This window comes from Lepidochelys kempii, chromosome 5, assembly GCF_965140265.1.
Source record: "Lepidochelys kempii isolate rLepKem1 chromosome 5, rLepKem1.hap2, whole genome shotgun sequence".
In the NCBI taxonomy this organism is placed as follows: Eukaryota; Metazoa; Chordata; order Testudines; family Cheloniidae; genus Lepidochelys; species Lepidochelys kempii.
Window position 1 is genome coordinate 34875659 of NC_133260.1, and position 18714 is coordinate 34894372.

At 42.2% G+C, this 18714-nt stretch overlaps 1 protein-coding gene across 1 annotated transcript in view; it reads right to left on the reverse strand.

The window, feature by feature from the left end:
- Positions 1-602: 602 nt before the first annotated feature.
- LOC140911275 (chondroitin sulfate proteoglycan 4-like) overlaps positions 603-18714 on the reverse strand; it is a 70353-nt gene continuing 52241 nt past the window's right edge. The window contains exons 7-10 of the mRNA XM_073343933.1: positions 13124-13255; positions 9425-9597; positions 4426-4609; positions 603-3619 (exon numbers count right to left, since the gene is read on the reverse strand). Coding sequence (XP_073200034.1) covers positions 1566-3619; positions 4426-4609; positions 9425-9597; positions 13124-13255 — 2543 coding nt within the window. The 3' untranslated portion in view covers positions 603-1565. The remainder of the gene's footprint in view (positions 3620-4425; positions 4610-9424; positions 9598-13123; positions 13256-18714) is intronic.

Genomic DNA, 18714 nt, shown 5'->3' on the forward strand with positions numbered 1-18714 from the left:
TGAATTTCACCTAAATGGAATAAATAAATGGGGGAATACAGCTTATGGCTAAACAGTTCATTATGCTGTGAAGGAAATGGCAATGAGAACATTTATACAACTACAGTCCTGGATGTTAAAGAATGGTAGTATTTGGATGTCAAATTACAATGACATTTTAGTATGAACTCTGTAAAGCATTGTGGTGAGTCCACACCAGGTACATGGATCATCACATAAAAGCTGGTTTAGAAGCTGGAAAATGGTCTTTCCAAATAAATTTTTTTAAATAGATCAGGCGATAAATAATGGGACCACTTAAGATCTCAGCAATCTTCTATTAAGGTCCAGTTCTGCTCTCTTTGAAGTCAATGGAAGTTTTGCCATTGTCTTCACTGAAGGCAGGACTGGACCTTAAAACTGGATTTTATATATATATATATATAAATAATAATTGTTTAGCAAGGACTTTCATACAAATAAAAATATTCCCTTTAAAGAGAAATTATTACACATTTTATCAACGGAGCTAAATTGGAGTAAGTAATTTTTTTCATAGTGTTTAAGGCACGAACGATCAAAGTTCCTTGTTAACAATAAGTTATGAAACTCTTCCATAGTATATTCATTTTCTCAACTTCACACAGATTTATTTTTCTCAGTAGTTTAGCAACAAATTCTATTTGTACAGCAAAGGACTAAATTCTGCTGTCACTTACATTGGCCTCACTGACTTCAAACACAGCAGAACTTGTGTTACGGAGGACAGAATTCAGCCCCTAGACAGCAGTACGACATTTGATATGTTTCTGCAGACAAAACCCAGAGCTTAAAGATAATGCTGTAGACAGGCTGGCTGATAGTTTTTTTGCCATGTGGATTAGAGGTTAGACATGCATTATGACATTCAGCAGACCTGTGAGGCTAGAGTTTAAAAATGAATGACAAAAAGAACAAACAAAAGCTCCAGAATCACATATGTATTATCACTGCTGTAGTATCCTTGTGGAGAAGAATCCTAGGCTTCCAGCCCAGGGACCTTGATGAATACTTGTCAAAATAATCACAGCTTTGTAGCTTTAGCACTGGTCTTTGAACAGCATTCAGGTTTAACTGATGTTCCTGAGATTAGCACCTTGGCAATTATTTATGAAAACAGTTGCATTTTCTTTAAAGTAAGCTGGTTTAGACAAGATACAAATTATTTGTATCAAATTTGGTTCTTTAAAAAGTCATATTGTATAAAAATATACAGTAAATGACACAATGTTTATGCTGCCTTATCCCTTTCAAGGGAAATAAAATATATTGCAAATACTGAGTTAATTTAAAATACAGAAGGACAGAGAAGGCACTGAAGTCAGTGGGTATTTTTTCTATGTAACAACTAAGGGTCTGATCGAAAGCCCACTGAAGTCAATAGGAATCAGCGCATTGCCTTCACTGAGGTTTGGATCATGCTCAAAGTGAAGAGAGCAGAATTTGACCCATAATAAATAAGCATAATAAAGAATGATCAAATGTCAACATTATATATATTTTCTTAAAAATCTACATTAATCTACATGACCCAAAATGGCCACACTCTACACCCAATACTGATTGTGTTTCAAAGCTGGGTTTGTTTTTCGACAGTGCTGGAGCATTTCAGGATCAAGGTTTAACCAGCTGTTTTGCAGAGAATTTTTTTCAGCTGAAGCAACCGGTGTGGGAAGGAGCTGTTTACATCTGACTGCCACGAATGGAGCGGCTGTGCAGTTTGCAGCCCCTTTTGGAAGAGGCGTCACTGTGACCATGGGTACGGTCAGACTCCGTTCTGGACTGAGACCTGGAGTGCTAGGAACTGTCTGTGTTTGATTTTTGATGAGAGATTTTGCCTTTTCTGTCTTATGACACATTAGAAAAAAACACACAGAAATAACAGCGACAATGAGTAAAAGAGCCACTGATGTAAGTGGGATAATGATGGACAAAGGGTTACTGTTTTCACGTGGCTTCACTTTGGGACTTTTGGCATTTGCTTTAACTGTGATCTCGGTTCTTGCAGATCTGTTCTCGACTGGTTCCCCATTAAGCAATGACTCTTCCTCATTTTGATTTCCCCAGCGATTTCGGTTTTGCCACCTGATCTGTACAGTCTTTCCCGGTGCCTCCGTATGTCCCTCATCCTGTTGGGAAACCGGTGGCTCATCCTTGGAAGTAGTATGAATTTTTAAAGTATCCGTGTAGGTTAAGAAAGGCACTTGACTTGTAAAACCCTGCACAAGTAAAGGATCATATGGCACTATGACATATTGAAAATAGCCTACAGCAGGCTGCACGTCATCAGCCCTGAGTATGAATGTGAACGAGTCATTTAACATATCAGTACCTGTCATATTAGCATCTATATCAACCAGCACAACACCTCTGTCAATGTCATTTTGTGTGAACAAATTAATTCCTACAAACGTAGCATCATTTATCGACCTTCTTCTTACAAGTCTTCCATGAGCTGGGGGAACTATCACTTCAAATTTGGGATTGCTATTTGTCAAATTAGCTAATTCTGTAGCATCCAGGTCCTTGATCCTTAATTTATAAACCATCCTGCTTGGAATTTTCAGGTCAGATGCAGCTTTCACCAAAGGCCCTGCTGTGATATTGAGTACCTGTCCTGTAAGATTACTTTCTGAGGTGAACAACATAAACTCCAATATATCCCGGGATGCACTGAGATTTGTCATAAGATAAGATAGTCTTCCTGAGTGTAAGTCTGCCTGCTCAAACTTAGTAACCTGCTCATTTCCAATCAGTAAATGGCCATATTTGAAAGGCACTGTTATTTCATAACTAATGTCAGTACTTTTTCCATTTGTTGTAGCTGATAGCTGTACATTAGTAATAGTGACAGAGGTCTGACCCTGTGGAAGTACCACGTCAGTAAGGTTGACTAGGGTGAGAGAGACTGGTGTGACTTCAAGGTTGAAAAGTTTGTATAATGGGCGATGTTTGCCATCAGTCACACTAAAGTAAAAAACCCCAGAGGATGAACTTCCATCTTGTACAAACCAAACTCTGCCACTATCAACATCAGCTTGTGTGAAATCTTGTATGGATGTACTGAGATTGTTCATCATTGATAAATAGCCATTGGTGGGATTGCTAATGACGGTGTATTTGATCTCCCCTGGACTGCTGTCTAAGTCTTCGACTTTCAAATTTTCTGGTCCTAACACAGACGTATCTCCTTGCAGAACTTTCAAACGCAGCCCTTTAGTCTTCAACTCTGGAACTTGGTCATTCACTGGAACAATGGTGATATTAAACATCTCTTCCAAAACATCGGTATCAGGCTTTGTTGCAGACTTACTCTTCAGGTTTAACCAAACAGCAAAAGTGAAATGATCAGCAAGTGATTCAGAGTTATCATGCATGTAAACGATTCCAAATTTGTTAAGTATGTACTGGGAGAAGTTAGGTTTTTCTTTGGTAATATTTCTTTCTCCAACCACAATTATGCCATGCTGAGGTAAAGATATCACTTGATACCAGACTTCATATATAGAACGTTGCATGTCGGGTAACTTAACCAATAGATTTGAAGCATCTAAATTTGTTTTGTTGATTAGGACTTTACCTCCTTCCTGGACAATAGCACCTTGCAGAAAGAAAAAGAGCCATTTAAAAACTATTACTTGGTCATAGCAACATTTCAGAAATAAGATGCACATGTGCAGTAGCAATACTAACGGAGCTCAGGGAAGACTGATGTGGAGTCAATGTTTCAAATGCTCTCCTGGTATATGGATATCCCACATGACCCTCTGTCCCAGCTGGAAATATATTACCATGTTTTTTTAAAATGTAGAGATTTAAAAGTCAGAGGATACATTCCTATATTGATGAATGGGTGTTGGATTAAAGATGTAGCAATACGTTACAGCTACAGAAGACACTCTATTATTATCCCTAGCAATTACTACCACATCATTATAGCAAAAAAGGAGAATTGCAACCACAACATTAAAGAGGAAAAAATAAATATATTGAATTTCTAAAGTGCTTTAATGTTTTAAGGTCTCTTTAAAAAAAAAAAAAAAGGTTTAGTGAACTTTAGTTTCCCAGGCTAGTCTTCTGGCCAGGCATCAGAAAGAGGCATATAAAAGAAATAATTCACAAAAACTTTTCTATTAATAATAAACTCAAAACCCTTTCTGTTTTTGCAAAACTTACATTTTGGACTTAAACTACATTTTGACCAGTGTCTCTTTAAATGTTTACTAAAACAATTGGAAATCATTTGCAAAATATTACCTACACTGCAATCTATGCTATAAATATTTTGAGGAAATCAATATAAATTGTTATTGAGGAAAAGTTTGCCCTGCATTTTTTCTAATTTGCTCATTGGATCCCACATGTGGTAATAAACATTAGGTGTCTCAAAGAGCACAGTAACCTCACCTGTATTTGCAAGCAAGTGACTACTCTGATCATGTCTGTTAATTTCATATGAAATGGCAACGTGAAACACCTGGAGATCCAGAGCTGCTGGTGGGGAGGAGACTGTAAATGTAAAAGAATCTTCTGCACTCCAGCCCACAGCCTCATTATGTGTGTGCTCATAGATGATCAAGCCTTCATCCACCTGTCCAAAATAGAGGGAGTCAGTCACTTGAATATACAGGTACAACTGGAGAATAATCGTAGGCACAACAGTCTGAAGCAGAACAAAGTGTCCATGACAATGCTTAATGATTGTATACATAATGTATGTGGGGAAATTACCTTGTAGTTCTACTGCCTTGAATATATAATCTGTGCGACCTTCAAGTCACTAGTGCCAGACTGGCAGAACTCCCCAAGCTCTTAAATTTGCTTCCCTTTGAGGGTGGTAGAAGTGACATAGAAATAAGTGAGTAGGCCCTCAAAAGGGTAAGACAGTACAAAATAGCTAATAAGGCACTGCTGGGAGCTGGAGGAGCTGGTTCAATGACTGTTAAGTCATGCTTTCTCTAGGGCAGCTCCTTCACCACCTATAGTCCATAAGGAGCTGACTGGAGTCCATGGCGGGCAGCTTGTATACTCAGCAGGGAATGGCACACAACAGCCAGAAAGGAACCTACCTCACACTCTATCCTGTTATTGCTGCCTTTGAGAAACAACAAACTTAAGAGTTAATAGAGTTCTGCCAGTCTGACGACAAGGAGTTAAGACTCAGGAGTGAGAGTCCAGTAGGATATCTTCAGAGAAATAAACATATCTACATACAACACTTTGCCCACCACTTTTCACATCAACACCTTTTTTGTACAACTGATACAAAGTATACATATATACACAAACACACACACACCACTTGTCCCACCACTGAAGTGTATCTGTCCCTGGGAATGCATATCTATTCCCAGCAGCACACAGCAAGACCACTAAGCATCAATCAGGGCAAGAAATGAAGAATATATTTTCAACTGAATTTCTGGTCTACAAAAAGCAATTACCTGCACTGGAATTTGGTCAGAATCTCAGGGTTAATACCCATAATCTTGTGAAAGTGCCCTGGTATCTTTAGTAAGCACAAGAGGTCAGGACTTTGTTTTCAAGTCTCATCCAACAGATTTATCCTCATGCTGAAACTGGTTCACTGACTCAGAGAGAAGAGTGTTACATACTGAATCCTTGGAGAACTCTCATTCAGCTAACTGACCTGGCTTAACCTGTGTTAGTTTGTGATTGCCAATGCGATCGCTGTTGTACCCATAAGTACTTCTTTACACAGCTTGCAGTCATCTCATGGACTTCTCTAGCACAGGTTTACATGACATATTTTTGAATGGACTGAATAATTCTATTTGATCATTTCTAGTGTTTCTAAAGCATGGAACTATGGAATCTAAGCTCCAGCTATGAATGGGACCAATCTGCTCCCACTGAAATCAATGGAAAAGTTTCCACTGACATTAGTAGGAGAACTGAGCCCTGTGGGCTGAACTTCCAAAACAACGTCCAAAGTAACATGATGTGTGTTGCCCCAAAAATATAGTTATTGCTAAACTTTGCCCTTTGTGACTGGTGTTTGCCAGAATCCCCAAAATGATGCAAAAAGGTCATATGTCCATGTAGATAGGGGGGCAGGATCACTCTCCTAAGCATAGCTCCAAGCTGGACAAAGCTGGACAAAGTAAATTTACTATTTTTACTATTTCTTTAAAATCTATCTAGGGTATTTTTACTGCATGCACATAGGAGTGTCTGGGCTAAGGAAAGGTCCATTTATGCAACTGTTTCAAATAGGATTAAAAATTAGGAGATAACTGAACGAGTTGTATTCAGTTTAATTAAATAAACATATTTGGATTTAGTCTGGGGAGGAAGCAAGCAGCTAGCTGACTGATAAAAAAGATTGTTGAGATATCATGAAAAGATTGCCAAGAAAACAATCAACTGTATTCAAAATTAATCTAACAGGCTTGGAAAATAAGATGCACAAAATAGTTTTTTATGCTGTCTGCAAAACAGCTGGCCTTGGACAAGTTTAGTGGAAAGTGGGTGATAATTATGGCTTTATTGAGGCAGTGAAACACAGACATAAGGAAGGAGATTAGCTAACTTCTTCTTTAGTCAAGATAAATGAGTTTCACTTGAGGTGAGAAGTATATATTTCTGAACACTGACTATAAGGCCAAAGAAACGGAAAAAACTAAATTAAACCAAAATGCTTTCCAGTTCAAACCTGATTCACAAGACTTTTATTAACAAACAGAACCTGAATTTCTTATTCTTCATGGACTTCACTATTTTTTATCTCAAATTCCTACTCAGTAGTTGCACAATTCTATGCTCCAAATATACATCATCAACCATATTTGCTACCTTTCATTTCTGTTTAGCTTGCTCCTGTATGGCTAAAACACACTGAGCTAAGCCAGGTGAGAATTTTTCCCAACATTAAAATTTTCCTTCTCTTTCCCCATTTCCTTCATAAAGTTAGAGGAGAATGGTTAAAACACCTGAGCCTTATCTACAATACAGCTACCACTAATGGAGCTGCACTTGTTGGAGACTATGGGTCCCAAAACTCCCAAAGACAGACAAGGCCTAAAATGGAGACAGACACACAACATTTGGCTGAGTACTTTTTTAATTTGTAAAAAGGCATAAGAATTTGTAAGATCTACGGTTATAGGAAGAAGCTGCATGACATTTTGAAGTATTATTTGATAAATAACACTTAAAGGCTGTATTATATCTAAAAGAGAACAGAGTAAAAGTTACATATACAACCTAAGCTATGGCATTTCCTGACGTGAGCACATAACTGTGTAAACCTAATGTTCATAAATGCATAGATTTTAATACCAGAAGGGACCATTACGGCCACCTGAGCTGACTTCCTGCGTAACACAAACCACAGAATTTCACAGAATAATTCCTGCCTCAAGCCCAATAACTGTGGTTGAACTACAGCATATGTTTTAGAGAAACATCCAGTCTTGATCTAAAGATTTCAAGTGATGGAGAATTCACCACATTCCTTGGTAAGTTGTTGGTAAGTACTGTTAAAAATTTGCTCCTTATGTTGGATCATATTAAAGAAGTTCTGTATTAAAATCACAAATGAGTTTGATTCCCCATAGTTTAAATTCCAGGGTATTACTAATTAAGAGGTCTCTTGGTTTTTGGTACTGTTTCTCTCCCTCTCTGTGTGAAACTTGCAAGCTGCTAATTGTGTTAGTACATTCTAAGACAGAGTCTGTTCTCAAAGCAATTCTTTGTAACAACAACTACTCACACAGAGAGAGACTCAAAGCAATACTCTGTAACAACAGAAACAGCACCCAGAGACTCCCCACCCTTTTGTTGTATTCATCTCGCTTTGTTAACAATTGTGATTAAAATAGAGATAAAGGATGTATGTGGATGGATGCTTGGTGTGGATAATAACTGAATGATCAGGGAGGTGCCAGCCTAAGAATCCAGTGTCCATCGGCTGAAGAAGGCGTCAAGTGGAAATAACCAGTGGACCCCTGGAGGGCAGACTGGAATCCACCCAACAGCCTCAAGGATGGGAGAAACAAAGAACAAGATAACATCTGGCAGCACGGAGCCGTCAGGAATGTGCCATCTGCTGACTGATTCAGCGACAGCATGATGAAGCAATTCCCATAGATTGGCATAGGAAGAAATTCCTATAAAAATGGACTTTAGAAAGTGAGAACTTTGAGGTCTGATTCTGCAAACCAACTTCCAGGAGCATCAGATGTGCATCTGACAAGGCTCTGCTCCCTCCTCATGTCCAGGCCACCTGGCCAATGGCTTGTAATGAGCAACTCTAAGGCTGGTAATTATGATAACAACCTTGCAGAACCTGTGTGTGTGTGTGTGTGTGTGTGTGTGAATGAATGTGTGAATAAATATGAAATTGAATGGAATGTTATAGCTATAACTAACTGCTTACTATGATTCTTTCTGTATTCACAATAAATGTGGCATTTTGCCTTTTCCCCTTTAATAAGACCCTGCTGGTTTTTATTTTATTGGTATAACACTTATTTCCAGTTTTATATTGGTCAAGCTTCAACTTCCAGCCACAGGACCTTGTTATGATCTTGTTTGCAGATTAAGTAGCTGTCAACTATCAGATATCTCTTTTCTACGTAAGTACTTCTAGATCATGACCAAGTTACTTCTTAACTTTCTGTTCTATAAGCTACATAGATTGAGCTCCTTAAGTCTCACTGTGAGGCATGTTCTCTGAGACTAATTTGTTTTGTGGAACACACAATTATATCCAGATGCTTTACACAAAGGCTCAGCAATTCTCTTTTAGTAGCAGCCACACCTATAAGGTTCTTCATGGAAGGTAAATGAAGTTCCCCCTTTTTAACCCTTCAAATTCAAGGTCCTGCATCATGGTTAACAGTCTTCTATCCAAGCATTTCCTTTGGAGGGATGCTCTTTAAGAGCCTAATCTAATGTTCACTGAAGTCAAAAGAAAGACTCCTACTGACTTCAAGGGGACTGGGTCCAGCCTAAGCGATCATGAAATTTGCTGTTAAACACCTCAAGGGACTTCTTGGATGACTTCTTCACCCAGGACCAACGACTTCGAACCTGTGCACTAGTGGGGAGTGAGAAATCAGGAAGGGAAACGGGATCAGCCAACTAGCACTGGACATTGGAAAAGTCCACCTTAGTTAAATAAATACCATTATAACCAAAACAAGAGAGTGCAAATTATTCAGACTTCACCAATTTCCAATAGGGAGAGCAGGCGCTTCTCATCTAGTGGTCACTGCAAATTGCCAGATATTGAATGACACAGCTAAATTGGGCAATGATTGTGATGGGACACATAACTGGCACAAAAACCAGTGTAAAAGGACTGGGCAGAGATTGAATAACTAGGATGCTCTTTACAATAACAGTCTGCCACTGGACCTTTTGTAATGTGAATGCTTACCATGGATTGGGTAAAAGTGGAAATATCCTGTGTGGTCTTGTCAGAGTCTATTCTGATCAGTCTTCCAAGTTTTGGGGCTCTGACAATAGTAAATGTGATAGTTCTGTTTCCTATGTTGGCCACATCGTTGGTTACAGCTTTCAGATCATGAGCTGAAATAAGTTTTCTAGACCCTAAATAATAATTAAAAATAATACAAGTTTACAACAATGTAAATATTTTGCCACAGGAAAACTTTCATATATACTGCACAGCCCATAATCTAAGTATATTATTATTTATATAGTACTTTATAAAATTAGTTGTTTGACTAGCTTCCTAATTGTCATCTCTCAATACTCAAAGAATAAGGATGTCCCCCAACAAATGCAGATCTTTGTCATGAGGCAAGTTCACATACAGTAGCTTTTATTTATACTGTAGTGACGTGGTGTGGCCTCCCTCCAAGCCAGAGGGGGAGGAACCACTCTCTCTGCCCAGGTGAGCGGAGTCAGGCTGGGCTTGGCCCTCCCACCAGAAGTTGAGGGGCGGGGCAGGAAGTACAAAAGATGGAGCCCCTAGCTCAGCTGGAACAGAGCCAGGGAAGGAGACAGACGTGTCCTTCTTGCTGCTGCCTGCTGACCCATCTGTGAAGGCAGGCAGCAACCTGGACCTGGAGAGGACCAAGTCCGGGGAGGAGCTGGTGGGACTGCCGGCGGCTGAGTACCTGATGAAACAGAGGAGCCTGAGACTACGGAGCCTGATCTGGAACTCTGGTAGGAAGTAGCCCAGGGAAACCAGACTTTAGTTTGGTGGTGTTGCAGCTTAACAGCTGGTCAGCGTGTTGAAGGAGCATCCACGCTGACTCAGTGGCAGGACACCTTGCCACCTTAAGGGCCCTTGGCTGGGATGCAGTGGAGCTGGGTGGGTCTGCATCTCCCTAGCCCTGCAACCCCACCTCTGGGGTGGCAGCCTCCCCACCATAAGCCACGAAGCCTGTGTTTGTCTGTTGCCTGCCAGAGCCAGGATGCTAGACTGTTGGCCAGCGCTCCCCTGCCTGAGGGCCAGCGCTCCCCTGACAACAATAAACAAAAATTCAGGGAAGCTGTGACCTGTCTGTGACTTTTGCTGCTGCGGCTCCATGGTTTCCCCCACCACAGTGGTGGCTGGGAGCTGTGGGGTTTCCCGTCCACCCACGGCAGCTGGGAGCTGCAGGGTGACCATATTTCCCAAAGAAAAAATGGGACACCCCAGCTGCTTGCCCAAGGCATTCTACTCCCCCGGCACAAGGCTGTCGCCTGTTGCTGGAACCCTGAGGAGGGGTCCCTCAGGACTCTGTCACCTGTTGCTGGAACCCTGCCAGGGCCCCACTGGCTGTCAGCTCCAGATTCCTGCAGCCCCTGGGATAAAGGAGAATGTCACAGAGATCTCTGGAAGTCATGGATTCCATGACCTCCGTGACATAAACATAGCCTTAGTCATAAAGCATGGGCAGAGTAGATTATGCCCAACTTCGAAGACCAGACATATGCTCTACAATGTGTCCAGGCTTCACCTGCCCATAAAGCAAAATTCCTGAGGTTGCTTCAACACTGAGGCTTCCTTCAACCCCATACAATGTAACCAGACAGTGACTATTATATATTTGTGGGTGGGAGGCTAGTGAAAAAGAAGAAAAAACAGTGCCATTACCATAGGCGCAACCCCTTCAGGATAGTCAAAGTGCCGCAGTTCAGAAAAGCTGAATGAAACAAGTTTAATGTACATCGCTACACAGACAATCTCAATGTTTAGGAGCAAGCTTTTTCATTTTTATAGCGCAAGTGGCAAAAAAGAGAGAGAGGGAGAATGGAAAAACCCTGAAGAGTTAAGGTTAACCAAAGTGTGAAAAAACTTAGCACAATTTCTCTCTCTCCATATATATATTTACTAAGTCAAAGTAAAATAACAGCTCAGCAAAGACTGTAGACCAAGCTGAGCAGTGGTGAAGGAAATATATTTTCCTTGCTGGAAAGCTGTCAGAAAGTCTAGAGGCTCTTCCTACAAAAATGTGTCAGGAATATTTTTCTTATAATTGTATTTGGCTTACAGTAGAAATTCCTGTAAACCCTGTGCCTGAGGCAACCTTACAAACCAAAAAACACCAGACAGGCATGGTACAGATTAATAAGGCTTGTAAGTAGATTTATTTTAATCACATTTATACTGACTGAATTACAAGACCATGCTGCAATAACCTGATTTTTTGTTTCCTTTAAGTGGTTTGTATTATGAGGCTTTACTTATGAGAATTCTGTTTGAAAAGGTAAACAAACTTAAATATTTCTCTCATGCTAGCTTAACACAACATATATAGATGAAGAGCTACAGTGCAAACTTCCCCAACACTTTTAATGACAGGTTTCAGAGTAGCAGCCATGTTAGTCTGTATCCGCAAAAAGAAAGGGAGTACTTGTGGCACCTTAGAGACTAACAAATTTATCTGAGCATAAGCTTTCGTGAGCTACAGCTCACTTCATCGGAAGTGAGCTGTAGCTCATGAAAGCTTATGCTCAGATAAATCTGTTAGTCTCTAAGGTGCCACAAGTACTCCTTTTCTTTTTCCCCAACACTGAATCCCTCCCTGTGTTGATGGACAACATTCTCTGAAAGACAAAGGTAGTTCAGGCAACATACTATCCGTATGAAAGGTATAACACGCAGAAGTGCTGGTAAGAGACAAATCTTTATTTCTTAGGCCCCAATAACAAGATGTGAGCGAGTTACAAGAGTTAAACCTGGGACCTTTCCAGAAGTTAGTGTCTCGTGTTATGCTACTGTCTCATCCAGGAATCACTTCTGGGCAAAATTGTGCTATAGCAGAGCTTGAAACTTGTCTACTTGCCAATGATGAGTACAAAACATCTCTGAGTGTGGCTCCTAATCCATCAGCTCCCTCAGGACTTAGGCTTTCATTTAAAAAGTTAAGATGTTGGCTCTTATGGTTGCAATCATAAACTTTCATATGTGAACCAAAGCAATTCTGTCTTCCCCAGTCAACAAAAAGACAACTGTAGGTCTCTGCTGCTTTTCATAACATTCTCAAGGAGCAATTAAGAGAATCAGCCCACTGGTTAGTATCAATGTTGCGATTCAGAATCCTCAGGGCATTAAACTTTACTCTGTTCCTATAACTTATGACCAATTGAGACAGGCTCAATATTCCAACACGTACTTTATGCCACTAGCTTCTATGAACCTAAAGAAGAATTTTGGAATTAATTTAGTTTAATAATCTCCTGTGTTTAGAAGTAATAACACTACAGGTCATACTAATGTGCATATATATCAATACCCATATCAATAAGTTAAACACTTGACAAATGAATTCAACTGTGGTTTTAAAAATTACGAATTTGGATATGTGAGAAACAAACTGGGTGAGAGCAACAAGCTTTTGTGCTACACAGAGCTCTTTTTCAGGTCTCAGTGTAAGCTCAAAAGCTTGTCTCTCTCACCAACAGAAGTTGGTCCAATAAAAGATATTACTTTACCCACCATTTCTTTCTAATATCCTAGGACCAACATGACTACAACACTGCATACAACAAATTTAGATGTGTATCTATCTACAGCTGTTTTATAGCCAGGCAGATATCTATCATATAATTATACACATTATTTCCTATGCAATTATTTCAAATAAATTGAATCAAAATAATTTAATAGCCAAAGTCATACCTGGAAACACTCCCAGTCCTTTGTTAATTTCTAGGCTGATAACTAGTGTGCGAGCTGTGATACTAAAAATTTGCCGAGGTGCAAAGTTCAAACCATCTGTAACCTGAAAGTTGAAGCCTCCAGACATTGCTCCTAAAAAAAACAAAAATAATCACTTTCTTGTAAATTCAAATATTATTTTTAAAATCCTTTGTTATTTATTCAGAATATGGTGGAAATACACATTGGGACAAATTCTGTTTTCACTTACACCACAGTAAAACAAAAGTAATACCACTGAGGTCACTTCCAATTTGTACTTTTGCACCTGAACATCCAAGAGTTAAATTAAAGCATAATGCAGAGGCAATTAGAAACAATAAAAACTACTGAGTTCAATTTGCATTTTTAAGGCCAAATCCTCCACTGGGGTAAATTGTCAAAGTCCATTTGACTTCAATGGAGCTGTCAAGGTTCCTCCCCCACTCTGAACTCTAGGGTACAGATGTGGGGACCTGCATGAAAAACCTCCTAAGCTTATCTTTACCAGCTTAGGTCAAAACTTCCCCAAGGTACAAAATATTACCCCCGTTATCCTTGGAATGGCCGCTACCACCACCAAACTAATACTGGTTACTGGGGAAGAGCTGTTTGGACGCGTCCTTCCCCCCAAAATACTTCCCAAAACCTTGCACCCTACTTCCTGGACAAGGTTTGGTAAAAAGCCTCACCAATTCGCCTAGGTGACTACAGACCCAGACCCTTGGATCTTAAGAACAATGAACAATCCTCCCAACACTTGCACTCCCCCTTTCCTGGGAAATGTTGGATAAAAAGCCTCACCAATTTGCATAGGTGACCACAGACCCAAACCCTTGGATCTGAGAACAATGAAAAAGCATTCAGTGTTTTACAAGAAGACTTTTAATAAAAAATAGAAGTAAATAGAAATAAAGAAATCCCCCCTGTAAAATCAGGATGGTAGATATCTTACAGGGTAATTAGATTCAAAAACATAGAGAACCCCTCTAGGCAAAACCTTAAGTTACAAAAAAGATACACAGACAGAAATAGTTATTCTATTCAGCACAATTCTTTTCTCAGCCATTTAAAGAAATCATAATCTAACACATACCTAGCTAGATTACTTACTAAAAGTTCTAAGGCTCCATTCCTGTTCTGTCCCTGGCCAAGACGACTACAGACAGACACACAAACCCTTTGTTTCTCTCCCTCCTCCCAGCTTTTGAAAGTATCTTGTCTCCTCATTGGTCATTTTGGTCAGGTGCCAGCGAGGTTACCTTTAGCTTCTTAACCCTTTACAGGTGAGAGGAGCTTTCCCCTGGCCAGGAGGGATTTCAAAGGGGTTTACCCTTCCCTTTATATTTATGACACGCCCCCCAAATCTCAGCTAGGGTGAAACACTGGCTGGGATTTCTTCCTGGAGCTCTAGGAAAACAGAGTTAATAAGACACATGCATCTCTAAATATACTACCAAGTACATAAAGACTAACAATATTTTCCACATCTCAAGGACGATTTTAACCAGTTGATTCTGGGAAACTTTCACGGGAGAGTGCATCAGCCACTTTGTTAGAAGCTCCTGAGATGTGTTGGATGTCGAAATCAAAATCTTGGAGAGCTAAACTCCACCGAAGAAGTTTTCTGTTAGTTTCTTTGATGGTGTGAAGCCACTTTAGTGCAGCATGGTCGGTTTGCAGGTGGAAACGCCGTCCCCAAACATATGGGCGTAGCTTTTCCAGAGCGTAGACAATGGCATAACATTCTTTTTCAGTGACTGACCAGTTGCTTTCCCTCTCAGACAGTTTTTTGCTGAGAAACACTACAGGGTGGAATTCTTGATCAGGTCCTTTCTGCATTAAAACTGCTCCCACACCACGCTCGGATGCATCTGTGGTTACTAGGAACGGTTTGTCAAAGTCTGGGGCCCTTAGTACAGGGTCAGACATGAGTGTCGCTTTAAGCTTGTTAAAGGCCTTCTGACACCTTCCGGTCCACTGAACAGCATTTGGCTGTTTCTTTTTGGTTAGGTCTGTCAGTGGGGCAGCGATTTGGCTGTAGTGCGGTACAAATCGTCTGTAATAACCGGCCAAGCCTAAGAAGGATTGAACCTGTTTCTTTGACTTTGGGACAGGCCACTTTTGGATAGCATCCACTTTGGCCTGTAGGGGGCTGATAGTTCCTTGACCCACCTGGTGTCCAAGGTAAGTCACTCTGTTTAGGCCTATTTGACACTTCTTAGCCTTAACAGTTAGTCCTGCCTCCCTTATGCGCTCAAGGACTTTTTGTAGATGTTCCAGGTGGTCTGCCCAGGAATCCGAAAATATGGCCACATCGTCAAGGTAGGCGACTGCATATTCTCCTAATCCCGCTAGGAGACCATCTACAAGTCTTTGGAAAGTGGCGGGTGCATTTCGCAGCCCGAAAGGGAGTACATTAAATTCATACAGCCCGAGATGTGTGATGAAGGCTGACCTTTCCTTGGCAGATTCATCTAGCGGTACCTGCCAGTACCCCTTGGTTAAGTCCAAGGTAGAGATGAACTGGGCCCTTCCCAGTTTCTCTAATAGTTCATCTGTGCGTGGCATGGGATAGTTGTCTGGGCGAGTTACAGCATTTAGCTTACGGTAGTCCACGCAAAAACGTATTTCCCCATCTGGTTTGGGAACTAGAACCACTGGAGATGCCCATGCACTTTCAGAGGGGCGGATTACACCCATCTGTAACATATCCTGGATCTCCCGTTCTATAGCAGTTTTAGCTTGAGGAGACACCCGGTAAGGGTGGACCCTAATTGGGTGAGCATTACCTGTGTCAATGGAGTGGTATGCCCGTTCAGTCAGTCCTGGGGTGGCTGAGAACGTTGGCGCGTAGCTAGTGCACAGCTCCTGGATCTGCTGTCGCTGCATACGCCCAAGGGTCATGGAGAGGTTCACCTCTTCCACACCACCAGCACATTTCCCTTCGTAGTAAACACCTTCAGGCCACTCAGCGTCGTCTCCTCCCTGGGCTGTAAACTGACAAACCTTTAATTCTCTGGAATAAAAGGGCTTTAGAGAATTAATATGGTACACCTTAGGCTTTCGGTTGGAGGTGGGGAATGCTATGAGATAATTAACAGCTCCCAGGCGCTCCTGGACCACGAATGGCCCTTCCCACGATGCTTCCATTTTATGGGCCTGGAGCGCCTTTAAGACCATGACCTGGTCTCCTACTTTGAAGGAACGCTCTCTGGCATGTTTATCATACCAGGCTTTTTGCTCTTTTTGAGCATCCTGTAAGTTTTCTCTAGCAAGGGCTAAAGAGGTTCGGAGGGTGTTTTGTAGGTTGGTTACAAAGTCCAGAATGTTAGTTCCTGGAGAAGGTGTAAATCCCTCCCATTGCTGCTTCACCAACTGCAATGGCCCCTTAACCTCACGGCCATATACAAGTTCAAATGGGGAAAACCCTAAACTGGGATGTGGTACAGCTCTGTAGGCAAAGAGCAACTGCTGCAATACTAGGTCCCAATCATTGGAGTGCTCATTTACGAATTTACGTATCATGGCCCCCAAAGTTCCATTAAACTTCTCCACCATGCCATTTGTTTGATGATGGTAAGGAGTGGCAACCAAGTGATTTACCCCATGAGCTTCCCAAAGGTTTTTCATAGTTCCTGCCAGGAAATTAGTCCCTGCATCTGTGAGGATGTCGGAGGGCCAACCTACCCTGGCAAAAATGTCTGCTAGTGCCTGGCACACACTTTTAGCCCTGGTGTTGCTTAGAGCTACTGCTTCCGGCCATCGGGTGGCAAAATCCATGAAAGTCAGTATGTACTGCTTTCCTCTGGGTGTCTTTTTCGGAAAAGGACCCAGAATATCCACAGCTACTCGCTGAAATGGAACTTCAATGATGGGGAGTGGCTGGAGAGGAGCTTTGACCTGGTCTTGGGGTTTTCCCACTCTTTGGCACACCTCACAAGACTGGACATAGGTAGAAACATCCTTGCCCATTCCCTCCCAGTGGAATGACCCCCCCAAACGGTCTTTGGTCCTGTTCACCCCAGCATGGCCACTAGGGTGATCATGGGCTAAGCTCAAGAGCTTGGCCCGGTATTTAGTTGGAACTACCAACTGTCTCTGAGGATGCCAGTCTTCCTGGTGTCCCCCAGAAAGAGTTTCCTTGTATAAAAGTCCTCTTTCTACAACAAACCTGGATCGATTAGAAGAGCTGAGAGGCGGTGGGTTGCTCCGTGCCGCCGTCCAAGCTCTCTGGAGGCTTTCATCTGCTTCCTGTTCGGTCTGGAACTGTTCCCTTGATCCTGGAGACATCAGTTCCTCATGGGATTGTGGACCTAGGCTTGGTCCCTCTGGAAGCGATATAGGGGATGGAGCTGTTTCTGTTGACTGTGAACCGCTCTCCGCTGGTGCACTATGTTGGGATTCAGGCTCCGGCTGAGCCTCTTGTGTAGGGTTATCGGCTGCTGCCAGTTCAGGTTCGGTGGGGCCCTCTGGTGTTGAGGTTGCAAGTACTGGATTCAGTGCTGACACGGGGTCTGGTGTTGGTTGTTCGGCTGGTTCCGGTTCTGGGACTGGTTCCGTCTGGGTCTCTGGGACTGGATCCACTACTGCTGTTGCAGACATTGGCCTGGGGTCCAGGTCCATCACCTCTGACTGGGTCCTGATAGAAGTTTCCGGAACAGAGCTAGGCCTCACGGCTTGTTTAGCCTGGTTGCGGGTGACCATTCCCACCCTCTTGGCCTGCTTCACATGATTGGCCAAGTCTTCCCCCAACAGCATGGGGATGGGATAATCATCATAGACTGCAAAAGTCCACATTCCTGACCAGCCCTTGTACTGGACAGGCAACTTGGCTGTAGGCAAATTGAAAGAGTTGGACTTGAAGGGTTGAATCGTCACTTGGATCTCTGGGTTGATTAAATTGGGGTCCACTAAGGAAGCATGGATAGCTGACACTTGTGCTCCGGTGTCCCTCCACGCGGTGACCTTCTTCCCGCCCACACTCACAGTTTCCCTCCGCTCCAAGGGTATCTGGGAGGTATCTGGGCCTGTGGACCTCTGGTGTGATTCCGGTGCAATGAACTGTAATCTGTTGGGGTTCTTGGGGCAGTTGGCCTTTACATGCCCCAGCTCGTTACACTTAAAACATCGTCCAGCTGACGGGTCACTGGGACGAGGAGGGTTGCTGGAGAATGGGGTGGTGGGACGATAAGGGGTCTGGAGGGTTCTTTGGGAGGTAGGTGGGGCTTTGGGCGGCCCCCGGTAATAGGGTGTGGTCTGGGGTGGTCCCTTCTGGTCTCCGCTCCAACTGCGACCAGTTTTCTTCTTCTCTGCCACCTCCACCCATCTGGCTCCAATCTCTCCTGCCTCGATTACAGTTTTGGGTTTCCCATCTAGGATGTATCTTTCTATTTCCTCAGGAACACCCTCTAAGAATTGTTCCATTTGCATTAGGAAGGGCAGATTTACTGGAGATTCAACACTTGCTCCTGATATCCAGGCATCCCAATGTTTCACAATGTGGTAGGCATGTCGGGTAAATGACATGTCTGGTTTCCACCTTAGGGCTCGGAACCTCCGACGAGACTGCT